Source organism: Dermacentor andersoni, chromosome 1 (genome assembly GCF_023375885.2).
Source record: "Dermacentor andersoni chromosome 1, qqDerAnde1_hic_scaffold, whole genome shotgun sequence".
Lineage (NCBI taxonomy): Eukaryota > Metazoa > Arthropoda > Arachnida > Ixodida > Ixodidae > Dermacentor > Dermacentor andersoni.
In genome coordinates this window covers 117,840,354-117,856,127 of record NC_092814.1, presented here as the reverse complement: position 1 = coordinate 117,856,127, position 15,774 = coordinate 117,840,354, and the positions used below count along the sequence as shown (strand labels likewise).

Below are 15,774 nucleotides of genomic sequence, written 5' to 3'. Positions count from 1 at the left end.
ACGCAGAAAGAAGCGCTGCAGTCTCGGTGGCATGTCAGCAATTGCCTTTTGCGAAATATTGATCAGGGGGCAATGGTCTGTTTCGAGGATGACCGTGCGTCCATACACAAAATGGTGAAATTTCTCGCACCCGTATACTACAGCCAACGCCTCCTTCTCAATCTGTGAATATCGGTTTTGGGTGTCGGTGAGTACTCGCGAAGCATACGCAACAGGTTTTCAAGCGTCCCCGTAACGCTGTAGCAATGCTGAGCCGATGCCATTTTGCGATGCATTCGAAGCTATTTTAGTGTCACGCATCGGGTCGAAGATAGCCAGAACTGGCTAGCTGCTTAAAGTTGCACAGATATGGTTCCATTCTGTGGCATGGTTGTCCGTCCAATCGAAAACACTGTCTTTTCTTATCAGGTCTCGGAGTAACTTAGTTTTTTCTGTGAGTGCCGGTACAAACTTAGCGAAATAGTTGACGACACCTAGCATTTTATGAACTCCTTTCTTGTCCCTCAGTGGCGGTATATGTAGAAGTGATTCGACGGAATCAGGGCTTGGCCGTATGCAGTTTTCGGAAATGACATCGCCAAGAAAAGAAATTTCTGGCACACTAATTTCACATTTTGAAGCATTAAATGTTAATCCCGCCTTACGCGCGGACTGAAGGACTGCTCGTAGCCTTTCGTCGTGCTCTTTTCTTGAAGAGCCCCATACTACGATGTCGTCGACGTACACACATACACCAGGAATCCCGTCAAAGATCTCGTTCATGTACCTTTGAAATACTTGGAATGCTGATTCTATGCCGAAAGGAAGCCTGAGGAAACAATAGCGCCCAAATGGGGTCGAAAACGTGCAGATCCTGGATGTTTCTTCATGTAAAGGTATTTGATGAAATCCAGATTTGGCGTCTAGTCGTGAAAAATATCGCGCTCTCGCAAGCTCGGCTTCTACGTCATCGCGACGAGGCATTTGTAAGTGCTCCCACTAGAGACCTTCATTAATTTTCCTAGGATCCATGCATATACGTAGCTGACAGTCCTTCTTCTTGACGGTAACTAACGGACTTACCCAGTCTGTTGGCTCTTCCACCTTGGCAATGATGCCTGCCTTGAGCATCCGGTCGAGTTCAGCCCGCAGTGGTTTCAGCAGCGCCAGGGGTACTCGTCTAGCCATCTGGACCGTCAGTACGGCGTCTTGTCACAACACCATTTTGTGCAGCCGCTGAAGGCATCCAGTGCCGGTGAAGACGTCGTCGTATTCCTGCATGAACTCTGTAGTTCCTTTTGTCGACATTGCATCAACCGACCTGACGAAGAGCCCCAGGCGCTCACTTGCTTCGAGACCAATAATCGCGTGCCCCTTCTTTACAAGGAAGAAGTCGACTTCAGTCGCCGTCTTGCCGACTGTGACCTTCAATCTGGTTACCCTGAAGTGCTTGACGATTCCTCCCCCATAGGAGCGTAGCACTGAATTACTTTCTCTTATTTGTGCTGCGGGCTGTAGTGCGCGGTACATACCATATGGCAGAAGGTTGGCTTGTGCACCGGTGTCCACTTTCAAGTTGATGTGCTTGCTGCCGACTAATGCTTCTGCTACCCAGTCACGATGGCTTTCGACCGTATCTACCGATACGTCGAGAACCGTGAAGTCTTCGTCAGCATTGACTTCTGCCACTTGCCTGTTGCTCTTGCATTGCACAGCAAAATGGTTCTTGCCTCCGCATCATCTACAGGTGCGTCCAAACGCCGGACAATTCCTCGAGCCGTGCTCCAGACCACACCTACTGCATTTAAATACAGCGGATGCAACAGTTTCCTTTGGCCTTGCTTGGATACGGTCAACTTGGCACTGTTCACGTGTCCAAAGTTGATTTTGTGCATCTGACAACTCGGCGGATTTGCACACCTGCTCAGCTTTCGCCACTGTCAATTCCTTGTCCTTTAGCAGCTTCTGGCGCACTTTGTCGTCGCTCGTTCCAAATACAATTTGGTCACAGATCATTGAATTTTCCATTTCACCGAAGTTGCATGATTTCGCCAGGTGCCTCAGGTCCCTTGCGAATGGTTCAAAGGGCTCACCTTCTGCTTGGACTCGTTGTCGAAATAGGTACCGCTCATGTATTTCCTTCACCTGTGCTTCGCTGTACTCATCTAATTTCTTGATGACGGTCGCATAGTCCATTCTTTCGGCGTCTTCAGTGAAAGTGAAGTTGTTGTAGATTTCCAACACATCTTCGCCTCCCAAACTGAGCAGTAGGGCAGCCTTCGTGCTATCATCCCGAGGCTTGTCTCTTGGCACCGAGGCTGCTAGGAAAAGCTCCAATTTTTGCTTAAAAAGCTTCCATTGTTTGGCAAGGTTGCCGCTCGGGCGTAACGGTTCAAGAGGCCTTAAGAATTCCATCACGGGTGGCCATGCACTTCTGACACCATGTTTCATGCCATTCGCGCAAAGAATACGATCGAGCCAAGTGTCAGTCCACATAGAACCCCGTTGCTTTATTTGCTCAACTATTTATACGTTGTGGGTAGGAGAGGGAACACGTTTAAGATAGCTTTACGAGGGCATGTTAGTTGATTCTATCGTTAGTGGGCATGCGCACTAATGCTGAGTTGAACATGATGCGCATGTCTTTATAAAACACGATACAACTGCGTCATCTACAACGCCATCCATAACCCTGGTGATTCCATTGACCTACAAAAAGACATAGACTATTGTTTCATGGTGTGAAAAATGGTTCATGCCTCTTAACCTTAATAAGTGCCAATGTATGTCCTTTTCCCATAACGCAGCATCCAAAATTACGAGTACCATATAAGCTCAACTAAAATACCATGAACAGACTGCTATAAGTATCTAGGTGTTCACTTGACAGCGTCATTATCATGGGTTACTCACATTGAAACAATATGCGCAAACGCCTTGCGCACACTTGGTTTTTTTGCGTCACAATCTGAAATCTGCATCGCCCTCTATTAAAAAACTTGCATATCAGACATACGTTCGGCCGAAACTGGAGTACGCTTCATCTATCGGCACCCCTCACAAGCATATCTCACCTACGAATTAGAAGTCATTGAGAATCGTGCTGCACGCTTCATCATGTCAAACTACTCAAGTAAAACCAGTATAACTGAACTAAAATGCACACTCGATCTTCCCAGTCTCCAATCACGTTGTATCATCTCGCGTCTCTGCATGCTTCACTCTTTCTACTATCACCCAATAGCCAGACACCCTCGACTACAATCCCCACCTAGAATCTCACCCCGCCTCAACCACCGCTGTCCAATCGCGCACATTCAGTGCCGCACGTCTCCAATGAAGGATTCTTTTTTTACAAATGCAATAGCGCTATGGAAAACTCTTCCAGACCGTATTGTTTCTTCCGCCGACCACACGACGTTTCATGAGAAACTAACAATCCACCTCACCTAGAATGTTTTGTTAAAAATGCACTTGTTACTTGACCCCTGTTAAGTAATTAATTGTTAGTGATTCATTCTCATTCATAGTATGTATTTTTTTTTTACAGAGTGATCTTGATGATAGTGCCACTTGCTCGGTTCCTTCCTGAGCATTGTTTCCTTTTCTAATCATCGTGTAACTTTTCTTCCGTTTTTTTTTTTTCATGATAAAGAGTTCCACATACATTGTTTGCCCCCACCTTATGTAATGCCTCCGGGCCTTTAAGGCTTCAATAAATGAAATGAAATGAAATTCAAAAGTAAGATGACACGGCCAGCAATGTGTACAAGAGGAGTCACATATGCCTTTGCAATACATATATCACTGTATAACTGCAGTGTAGACCACTTATAATGTAGGTCACCAGAGTTGTGACATCTGCATTAAAAGCAATACCGCACTATATAAAAATAAAACATTTTTCAAAGGCTGCACGCATGCAAAACATGTAGACCAAGCAGCCATGCACTACAAAAATCAAAGCTTGAAACCGGGATGTCCACATCTGTTTAAATTTAGGAACATTGAAAGGTTAATGATCGAGGACCTGCAGTCATAGCACGAAGCAAATGAACACAGGAAAAAATAAAGCTATAGAGAAAAGTACGTCAGTGAGAAATTTTTCAGACACCTAATTTTTTTTAAACCTGCTGGATCAGTTGGACTTCCGCACGGCATTGCCTCCAACTCACTAGAACCAATGTGTAGAACAGCTACCGAAATTCCACACAATGTGCGGTGCCTCGTTTGATTTTCAAGACTGATCCACAGGCGTGATGTCAAAAACATGGTGACCATGAACCAATGACTTGCTGCCATTCAAGTGCTACATGTGCCGCCCAAGCCCTAACTTTCGTTGCCAAGGTAATTTCTGTGCTTTCCATGTGCCGTCCATATGCAGTCACTGCGAAGCAGTTTGTTGACTTGGCACCAAACCGAAACTTTGGTTGCAGACTACCAGCAAGGCAGCGCTAATTAGGCCTACCTGACGGGGGTGCCGGTTGGCATGCTATTGAAGGAAGCTCACCCTTGATATGTTCATAGCCATGCACAATGAAATAGAGATTGGGCGTGAAATCACGCTCACAGGCTGAACCAAGGGCAGTGCACTTAAACTGTAATTTGGGTTCGCAGCCAATCAGTCACGACACTATTCCAAACGCCTACCAAGTTTGTGTGCGTGCATATGGAGCCTGAAAGCTCCAAAGTAATTTTGCAAAACGCAACTTAAACTGATAGTGGAGTCAAGGTGGCACATGTAATATTGGCACTTCACGACGACGCCCATCATGATAGGTGAATGCAAAAAGCACCCACAGCCTTGACAGCCTCGAATTTCTGAATAGGTAAGGGCTGCGAGATAGGCCTATAGGTAGCAGCACCGTCCCCACAGTAGTGTGGATGGGCGGTCGGCAGCACGCATTGAAATGTACACGGCAGGCAGCGCTTTGCTGTGAGTGATTTGGGTTGATTGTTTGGTAATGAAACACGCTGACTGCAGTGAACTCATGATATATTGCACTTCGAACCCACATTTTTGCACGAAACGCATGGAACATTCCTACTCCACATGAAAGAGTGAAAAACACAGTTTCTGTTCCGGTACATCTATGGTGATTTTTGTTGGTGTCCGGCTTGCGTTCAGCCTATTCTGTTGGCACTGCTGTTGTGCAACTCAACTTTCTGCTAGTCTTGCATTGGTTATAAAAAATGCCTGTATTCCTGTACAGTGAAGTTAAAGGAGCTAGTCATTAAAAGCAAAGCTTTTCCTTGCGAACCTCACTGGGTTTTGTGATTGCGCGTGCTGTGGCCTGGCTTTTCGCTAACCAAATAGGCCAACCAATCACAGCGGACGACACGCACCGCTGGGTTTCTTGTACGACCACCAGATGGAGCTTGCCTTCGCATAACTGTGGCAACACTGCCGCCGGTCGTGCAGGGAAAACAAAAAACAAAAAAGAACCAGAAAGCTCGCCTTCACGCATCTGCAATGGCACTGCATTAGCCTCTCTACAATGCCTGAATAAAGCCTTCCGTGTCACTTTGTGCAGACATTCAACAAACAAACTCATGTTTTAATTCTGTATGCACTCCCACAAAGCTTCAATGTACTATATAGATTTCAACTCATTGGATCTGCTACATTTTTTTCGACTCTACTTCACTGCTTGTACACAAACATAACTACCTTCTACTTTTTCTTCGATTCTCTGACAAATACGAGATAGTTATTAAGTTTAGTTAAACAAGATACAGCACTATGAGCAACAGTGCAGTGACAGGATTGCTATGTGGTTTCACACGCGTTTTTTTTAATCTTCATATTTTTTTCACAGTAACAGTAAAAGCATACCAATTTAGCCCAAGGGTGCTTTTGCATGATTACGAGCATGAGAATGATGCAAATAATTTTAAATTACTTTAAAAGCCAAGCTTAATGCGTTGTGTTCTTTATGTGTGAAAATCATGGCTACTGCCTTTCGTCAAGTTAAAAGCAGCACGGTAAAGAGCTCATTACACCAACAACCAGAAACTCGGTTTTACAACGTCCTGTGTCTAGTGACTGCAATGCTACATGTGATCCTCTTGTAATGCTGTAAGCAGATAATAAAAGTACCAAGGTGTGAAATTCACTTGTGAGGCACATAATAGGAGGGCACCTCAAAAACAGTCAGGGATGTCCACGTAGCCACTGAGCACAGTCTCAACCACAGTCATGCAATTATATGCTTAAAGGGGCCCTCATCAGGTCTAACCATTTTGAGCTGACAAGCGCAGAGCATACAATGCATGCTAACGATCGTGTTTGCAAAGAATTACATCACTACGCGCCGTGGCAAGGTCTAAAATTTCAATCCGAATGGTGTTTTCTTTTTCCTTCGCGGCGACCGCGCTCCAAGCCGGATGGTGACATCCTCGTGTCCCTGCGCCTACGTGCTCGTGTCCGCAGTGTGCCGTCGCTCGAGGTGACATATGATTTCGATTATTATTCAAGGCAACATCTGTTATTTGCGTGATCTGTTGCTTGAATTGACGAATTGAATGTCCCTGCGCCTACGTGCTCGTGTCTGCAGTGTGATGTCACTGAAGGTGACATATGACTTCGATAATTATTCAAGGCAACATCTGTTATTTGCATGATCTGTTGCTTGAATTGATGAATTGAAGTTTAGAGACATAATAAAACACACAAACAGAATGTCTGCATGTTTTACTTCACACCGATGCAAGAGAGATGTACTTCCACTTCGTCTGCTTGTTCCCACGGTTGTGCAGTCACGTGCGCAAGTACCTAAACTATGCCAGTTTCTACCGCGTTCCAGTGCACGATCATGCTCTGTGATCCGTTTGTTCTGCCTCAGTATACGTGTAGCACTGAATAATACCACTAGCCATGTGTCCTTGCGCACATTGCACAAAATCGTGCGCTGCGCAAACGAAACAGCTCACTCGCAACGCTGTCAGCAAAAGTGCACAGCGCCGGAAAGAAAACAAAGTGAGGAGAAAAAAAAAAATGAAGGCGGGGACTGTGACGTATGCATCACACGATCCTCGAGGTCCGGTATGGGAGAACACAGGGAAGGAATTTCGTTTATGGAGGCTAGACGGGGCGAGCGGAGAGAGTGTATTGCTTGGCAGTGGAGCCCTCCTGCTGAAATCATGGGTTCGTGGGACTGAAATATTTCTATCTCGGCTATTAATGAGCCAATTTGAAACATTTTTGTGGCAGAACACTCCCTAGAGGACATGTAACAACTTCCAGCATATAACCAAAATTTGCTATGGGGCCTGGTGAGGGGCCCTTTAAGGTCAATTGTATCCTGTGACATCACATGAGGGCCTAAGATTTTCTTTCCTACTGCTCAGCGATTTCACACCACCTTGTTGATGATTAGTGGCATCACAGATATTGCAGAATGATCAACACAGTGCTACAAGAAACTGCTAAAGCGCTGTGTTCAGGTGTTGCAGTGACCACTTCATTTATTTAAAATGACACCAAATGTTTTTTAGGATGTGCTTGAATCAAAATGCGAACATAAAATTTGTGTGACAGGAATGAATGGAAGGCACAACGATCACACATTGCGAGCTTGATACGTGCAGTCACTGACTTTATCACAGCATAAAGACTACAGCGCAAAGCAAATGGGTCTCTACATCGTCAAAAAAATGCATACAACCATTTACGACTGTGCAATAGCCATGTAACAAACAGACTTTAAAGGATATGTGCACCGTATGTGCACATATATATAAGATAAACAAGTAGTGGCCAGCAGACGACGTGACACGGCCACACTATCGTGGTTCAGCCAGAGTCCGCGAAGCGGTGACTCTGCTCAAACCCGCTGCAAATAATTTCAGTAAAGCACAGCACAGAGCAAAATTCAGGGAACAGCTTTTCTGCGGTTTTGAAGTGGTAAGAAACTGTATTTACTTTCCGCACACAAACTGATGAGCCAATGAGCAACAAAGGGCCTCTTTGATTATCCGTCCCTGACAGTCCCAGACTGCCCAAGGTGGTGCTTTCAGCCAATGAGGGTTGCATATACAGTGCCTTGGGCATTCCAGGAATGTCCAGGATACCATATTGAAGACGGCCAATGCAAACGCATTTGGTGAGGAGCACCCGCTGCTGACAAGCGGCCACCTCCATTGCCTAGGCAACTCCTGTGCAACCGCAACTAATGCCACTTGGAAGATGTTAGCACAACACGCTGTCACTGTGGCTTTTTTCTCTTTTTTCCCATTCCTTGTTCACTTTCTTCACGTCTCCTCCTCCACATTGTCCTTTTCACTGTCCCCTCCCATTGGCCAGCACAACTCGTTAAGAAGCGTGATCACTACCGCACTTGTCTGCGGGATTTTCCCATGAAAGCTGTGTTATAACCCGTATTTTGTCTGGCACAGCTGCACTATAAGTGCTATGCACATGTGTGCCGTTCTATGGAAGGGTAAACGGAGGCAGAAAAGACGTGTTATAGCTGGTCGTGCACTATAAGCGGTTACGATTCAAGTGGTGTGAAATTTTGGCAAATACAGTACAGATGTTCATATCACATTTTAAAGCATTAGCATAATGAGTAGAGCATAAAGCTTTTTAGAGCGTAGGTCTTAATGGCCCGTTCCTGCAGCTAGCAGTGGCGGTGACGTTAACTAAGCGAATGAGCACAACAGCAAAAGATGAAAGAGCGAATGCGGAGCGGCAGATGAAAGATGCAAGCCACGAACGGCGGATACTAATGAGAGTGGCCGCTTCAGTGACGTTCACACAAGAAACTGGTTTCATGTGGAGCCGCCTGCCTGCTCGATGTGTGCTTGTATCTGGTCTCAGCCGGATCGCTTGTTTCGTACTATCATCTGCTCGCATCAGCTCTCGTTCGCGCTTGTTTGGTTTTCTTGGTTTGGTCTCGTTCGCGCTTGTTTTGGTTGTCATGGTTTGAGATTGTTTTGTAATCTGACTGTATGTCCGACAGAAATTGTGTAGTACTTTCTGGAAGCCAAGCGGCACCAGCGATTATACTGGAACCTTCGACGAGTCATGTAAAAAGCCGACGCGCTTGACCTGCACATCAAATTTTCGAAGTTTGCCGACCCTGCTACATGTCTCTCTCCAATTCTTTGCCTAAATATATTGCGAAATGAAAACACTTATAGAGCTACACTCAAATTTCGCATCAGGGAGTATCGTAATCGCCAGTGAATTTTTTTTCGTTTGTTTAGTTGTTTATTTATGACCAACAACTCCAGCGGGGAAACATGATGCCAGTGAAATCTGTCAGTAGCAAATAGTCTGTGTGCGGCTGGTATTTTTGCAATAACCGAGAACTTGACCATGCTATGTTTATTTATGAGCAATAACTCAAGTAGAAAACCTGATGCAGTCAAATGTTTCTCTAGAAAATAGTTTGTGTGGCTGGTATCTCCACAATAACCGAGAACTGGACCATGCTACATTTAGGCTCAAGGGCTAATCGGCCGAACCAGGTTAGGCCAAACGAGGCCTGGTCAAGCCAGGCTGTGCCAAGCAGAGATGGACCCGAACCTTATGGGCCCTGGCCAAATACAGGCGAGGTATGAAACTACCAGGGTGGGCATGAGCAGGCCATGCACGGCACTTTAGGGATCATTATGGGCTCGGGCCAGGAAAAAATCGGTCTGTGCAGTGCTCTAGCATGCAATACCACTGGACTGAAAATAAGTATTTCTTCAGTTAAAATAAAACTGCACAAATGAACACTTGCAAAGCAAATTAGTTCTGCAGAAGTTCTCCAGGTGGAGCAAGTTTCATCAAAAGGACAGTAGGCATCCACTGAAAAGCAGCAAAAGGATTGCCAATTTCACTCTCACTCTACCATCTGCTAGTCTCATGGTTCCTTCAGTTGATAGAGCAACTGCCTTGGAAAGCACTAACGCAGACATTGATTCCCAGACCATCACAAGTTTTTGTTCGCCTCTGAAGCATTCTTTCTGAGAAACCCATATTGCGTTCCTTTATAGTTTCGTACAACTCTAAGTTGGATGCCAACTTTCCCTCTCATGTCCTCTAATGCTAGTAAAATTACTCACTTTGATAGTAGGGTAAGAATTGATTCCATATGTGCGACAGAGCTGCATATTATCTACGCAGTCAACGACTGCGAGACTTATAACAGCCTTCCAACCTGTAATAATAATAATAAAAAAAGATCACTACACACATAAAATACATAAAAAGGCCAAACAATGAACTTTCCCTCTTTAAAATGGGCCCTGAAACACTTTTTGAATATAGTAAAAGAATGTTCCCAATCTGTTAACGAGACTCCAGTGAACATGTGAGCCAAATATTATTGCACTGCAGACAGAAGGGAATTCACAATTGCGTGTAAAAAGCAGTGGAAAACTTGCTACTTTCTTCTTGGCAATGGTGTCATGCAGCATCACTGCAAGCAGTGGAGCCCACAACAGCTATTGGCTAATTTTGTGATCGTGAGAACATTCTCAGTAATACAATTAATGCTCATCTGAGTCTGATAAATTAAATGAAGAATATTGTGTCCGCAATCTCTAAAAGACAGAAAAGCCATTTCATCTTTGCACTGCCAGTCTACGCATGACAGTTGCGCGTTGCTGCATCTGCTGCACGTGGCCTCCAAGATGAGAAGCACAGCAGAGATACCAAGGCTGCCACGGGGTGCCACCACAAGCCGTCTCGCTGCTGAGATGTTGAACGTTTGGGCAGGGCGAGCAGGGCATTGCTCCCTTGTGCCCCCCTGCCGTCTCCCCTGTGTAGCTTCCAGCACGCTAGTGAAAATTAAAGGCGAGAGAAAGCCGCTGATTGGTATAGTAACTATGTCTAACTTCACTTGTGCTTGAAGGATTCGAAAAATCTTTGCAGCAGAAGATTCGTGAGGAGACGTAATATAATAGTGATGTCATCCTATGATTAGTTAGAAAAGTGTTTCAGGGCCCCTTTAATGCTTAGCCAGCTTTCACACAAAGCAGTGCATCAACACAATGGGGACAAAGACAATTTTTATACACTACGAAGTACAAATGCACACCTCATGTTTTATAAGATATGTCGATGCAGCTCCCATGAGGACATCACATGCAATTGTCAAGTACTAGCATGCAGTACACATTGTGCTGTCATCTTAATGAGTACAAGTGACACCATTAGTTGGATATGGGTTAAAGTGCAATGGTGGGAAGCCAACTTAACCATCGCAAAAAGGCCCTAGTCTCAGCACAGCCAAAATGCTATTTGTGCCAATTTGAAAAAAAAGAAAAAGGAAAAGAAGAAGAAAAACTGCAATCAGGTATATGCACAGAGGTGGGAGAAAAGGGGACAATGCCTTCAAAATTCAAATTACGAAGTTTAACCTTCCAAAGCAACACACGAGTTATGAGAGATATCATAGTGGATTAATTTCAATCACTCAAACTCGTAACATCATGCTTGGCAGCAGAATGCCATAACCCGCACTGCAGCGAGTAATGCCTTCCCCCATGCCCAGTGAAGGGGGTGACATGCAATGAAGGCATCACTACTCGAATCAAGGGTGGTAACCGTTCAGGTTACCTGTCCCTTTTTCGGCACCATTACAGGAAGTTTCTCTTTCTTGGCGCACTACAGGGAGCGCGGATCTTTTGGCATCAACGACGCTGGCGTTTTCAGGTTAATCTCTATCGCCTTCTATGAGGCGCTGGATGATCGAGAGCCAGGTGCCGAAATGGGTGTCTTGGGCCGTGGAGTTTGGTTACATTTCGGGTCCTACGGCACTGCGGTCTGCTGGCCAGTCTTCGATGATAATGGAGCAGCACTGGCTGCAGCCACCAAAGGGGCGGATGGAGGTTCTACAGGAATACCGGACGTGGACTCTGTAGACTCTAGAAACCGGTGTGGCGCTGCCCCCTGTCACGCCGCACTGGCATAGCTTACTCGAAGTAAGATAAATTAAATTATGAGGTTTTACTTGCCAAAACCACTTTCTGATTATGAGGCACGCCATAGTGTAGGACTCTGGAAATTTTGACCACCTGGGGTTCTTTAACGTGCACCTAAATCTAAGTACACGGGTGTTTTCGCATTTCGCCCCCATCGGAAGCCGCCGCCGTGGACGTGAAGTAAGTGCCCAAGCGTTTTCTTCACTTCATAGAATGAATTTTTTTTTCCTTTACAGTGATTGCAATTATTTCTTTCTCTCTTTTACAGCAACGGCAGCTCCGTGAGTAAGCTGAATGGTCTCCCTTGCAATTGACACATTGTGCAGAAGCATTACAGTTGTCAGAAGCGCGGTCGTTGGCACTGCATTTCGCGCATGTTTCTTTCCCTCTACACGATTGTGAGGCATGCACAAACCTCTGGCACTAGAAGCAGCACCTCGGGTTCGGTATGTATAGTCAGACATTGATTTTCAAATAACCTACATCAATTTAAATAGGCACAGTACTGGTACCAAATGAGAGTATCACGTGTTTTGTGGGGATCTGTTGGTCGTTTCGTCAGAGTGTTATTCTTTGTATATTAATTATGTTTTGATCTTTAATCCTTCAAGGAGCTCTTTGTCACTAAGGTTCAGGTAGTCTTCTTCTGATATTACTCCCCTGCTTGTGTTGAGCAAGCGATGTGGAGAGATTGTCACATTAATGTCACCAATACTGGTGAGTTCATGCTTTTCAAATTGATCTTTCTTGGTCAGTTCGAGGAGGAGGTCTCCGCTAGCCATCTTTGAGGCTTTGTAGCCAGGTCCAGTCATGTTTGCTAGGCTTTTAGAAAGTAGGAATGGTGACAGTTTTCTTATGGTTGTGTTGCCTTCACTGAGACGAACATGGTACTTTGTAAATGTGTCTTGGTTTGGTTTCAAAAAGAACTGGAAAGTTGCTCCTGTGCACTCTCTTTTCAAGGGGCAATCTTGGAGGGGGAAAAAGCATTTGCCATGTAAGTCTTGGTAAATTTGGCAGCGATGGTGGCCACCCACCACCTAGCCCAACAAGGGGACGCTACTAGGTTGGAAGAATACCTGCAGAAGTCAGCCATGCATCGCCGTTATAACCTAATATAATGTAACTCAAGGTTGGATAACTACACCAGGTTAACCCTTGCCGCCGGGAAACTCGGAAGTGAAAAGAAGTGACAAGAAGACAGCAAAGATGGCAGCCTATGCCAAAGGGGTGTGTTGTCTCTGCTGAGGGGCCTTAAAGGTCCAAACACTCAGCATCGGCTCAACCCTCAGAATACCCTTTCCTCTGGAAACAGCTAAGCCACACATGGTTAAACGCGGGAAGGTCCAACTCTCATGCGCTTTGGTACATGGTGTCGCAACACACCAAACGCTGACTGACGCAAACAGCCCTGCGGGGTGTGAACATTTCACCTAAGTTTTCAATAATGCATGAAACAGGAGCTATCAAACTGCATGTAAAGACTAGCTTCCCCTCTTTCTGAAGACAGGGCTCCTCCCTGCCATTTTCTAGACTGCCGGCCAGCTTCCAGCGGATGTCAGAAGACAGCAGCCCACAGACATTGGCCATAGAGCAAACATTTTTTTACCACAAGTTACTTGTGCATGTGCACACCCTGCCAGATATGCCACAGACCATTAAGAAACATTGCCACTACTTTTTAGTTTTGGGTACCTTTGTCAGACACTAACTTCGAAATGTTACAAGTACACTGTAAAAATAAACAAACAAACAAATAAATAAATAAATAAATAAATTAAAAAAAAAAAACGTGAGGCAGGATATGCTAGGCATTGTTATCAGCACTGCCCCCACTGAGGTCAACAGGTGAGTGGAGGGGAAATGAGGAAAGTAAATATTGCACTCCTAATTTCTTCATTCATACTATCTCAAAAATTGTCTGAACATTATATTTCTTACTGTGCACTCAAATGAACATGTTTTTCAAGTTTCAGAAAAAGGTGTTTCAGGGCCCATTTAAAAGCTTTGCAATAAAAATTTGACAAACAATGTCATTCTCTCATTTGCATAGTATGAAGCTTGGCAATGCCTCAGCTTAATTCCAGAAATCAAGTATTCAATACAGCTCCACATGTAGCAACAATTGCAGCAGTATGCAGCAGTTACTTGCAGCAGTGAATGTGAAGAGCAGACATATAGTATGTTGTTTGTACTCAATGATCGATTCACTGTTCACTTCATACTTCATTCCCTTTACACCAGAAAAACACATCAAAGAAAAGCAAGGAGGTCCCATTTCAGCTTCTAACTACGGGACCTCCGGTATATACATATGGCAATTATGACGTAATAGTTCTGCAGAAGCCCGCAAGGTGGAGAGAAGTAATTAAAGAAAAATGATACAGCCACCCAATCATAGAAATTGCAACAAAGGAAACCCATACGGGTTCCTCGAAAGAAAAGCCTCACAGTTGAAGAAAAATTCATCCTGGTCCGGGACTCGAACCCGGGACCACCGCCTTTCTGGGGCAGCCGCTCTGCCATCTGAGCTAACCAGGCGGCTAGCAGATGGCAGGGCAAAGTCAAATTTGGCAACAACTCAAAGCAAAGGCAAGAGTTACGTCAAACTCTATTACTATTATGTCAAACTCTTGCCTTTGCTTCGAGTTGTTGACAAATTCAACTTCGCCCTGCCATCTGCTAGGCTCAACTGTGAGGCTTTTCTTTTGAGGAACCTGTATGGGTTTCCTTTGTAGCAATTGCTACGATTAGGTGGATGTCTCATTTTCCCTTAATATCGTAATTATCCCTGTTTTTGACATAAAATAAACTCATTGTAATTCCGATGCTGAGCCTGTCTAAATTTTGCTTTCTAATTGACAAGGCACAAAAACAAACAATAATGAATCAAAAGAATTACCAGTGCCATTAATTATAGGCACTACATGCTACTTCACCTTGACTTTGCCAAACATCCATCTTGCTCCTTTTTATGCTACTTTCACACACCTTCCAACTCAACTTAGTATGACAGATTGTTTTTGCTTAGCTGCCTTCATAATGTTTTTCTTTTTCTAAAGCTGTATTTTTCTCAAAAAGAACAAAAGTAGACAAAAGGGCACACAAACCAAAAGAAAAAAATACTGCCCATCCTTTGTTCTACACAAATGTGTGTAGGTAGTGATCAGGGAGCCCCACTGTTTGCAGTTGACCTGTTTCCAGTGTGACATCAAAACACCATCAAAATGAAGATACAATGAAAAGGCCACTTTGGAATAAAAGGTTTTGCAGCACAATGAAATGTCATGACATTGTTGGCTTACCGCCTCTGCCATGAAGAGGTTACTAGAATCTAAAACATATGCCTTTTTATTTGCTTATATTCCAAATTCTTTATTCACATAACTTTCACTTGCACACAGTAATTTTACAATTATTTTTACATTCAGTTCAGCATAGTAGTAAACAGGAACAACAACAACTAAAATCAGAAAATATGCTGGAAACAACTTACTAGAAACGCACTACCGCAAAATCACAACTGGAAGTTGAAAAACAATCGCATTGCTGTTTTTAAACAGCCTCCTCTCATCATTTCAATTATATCATTACAGCCAATATGACACCAACGCAGTCTTTCAACAAGTCCACTCGTCAAAACGTTGGCTACTGCTTTCACCTTCTCGCTTTGCTTATATTCTTGAATTTCCATAACAATGTTTTCCAATGCACTAAAGTAATTCTAATTTTATAAATATATAACTCGGAAATGCATTTGAATAGACAGAGTTGTTGAGACATTCAAGAAATCAAAAGTGCTACAAATTGCTAGTTACAGGTAGGCAAAAAGATAATAATACTTGAAGATTAGAAAGGCTTTGGCATGTGCAGCATCAA

The 15,774-nt window shown here is 44.2% G+C and overlaps 1 protein-coding gene and 1 non-coding gene across 3 annotated transcripts in view; both read right to left on the bottom strand.

Moving 5' to 3' along the window:
* The window catches only part of LOC126543883 (sulfhydryl oxidase 1-like), a 102,636-nt gene that overhangs the window by 83,175 nt on the left and 3,687 nt on the right, over positions 1 to 15,774 (bottom strand). For both annotated transcript variants that reach the window (XM_050191015.3, XM_055061940.2), the window contains exon 2: positions 10,036 to 10,130. In XM_050191015.3, coding sequence (XP_050046972.1) covers positions 10,036 to 10,130 — 95 coding nt within the window. The remainder of the gene's footprint in view (positions 1 to 10,035; positions 10,131 to 15,774) is intronic.
* TRNAS-AGA (transfer RNA serine (anticodon AGA)) lies at positions 14,363 to 14,436 on the bottom strand. The gene has a single exon. It is a non-coding gene; the product is annotated as a tRNA-Ser (tRNA).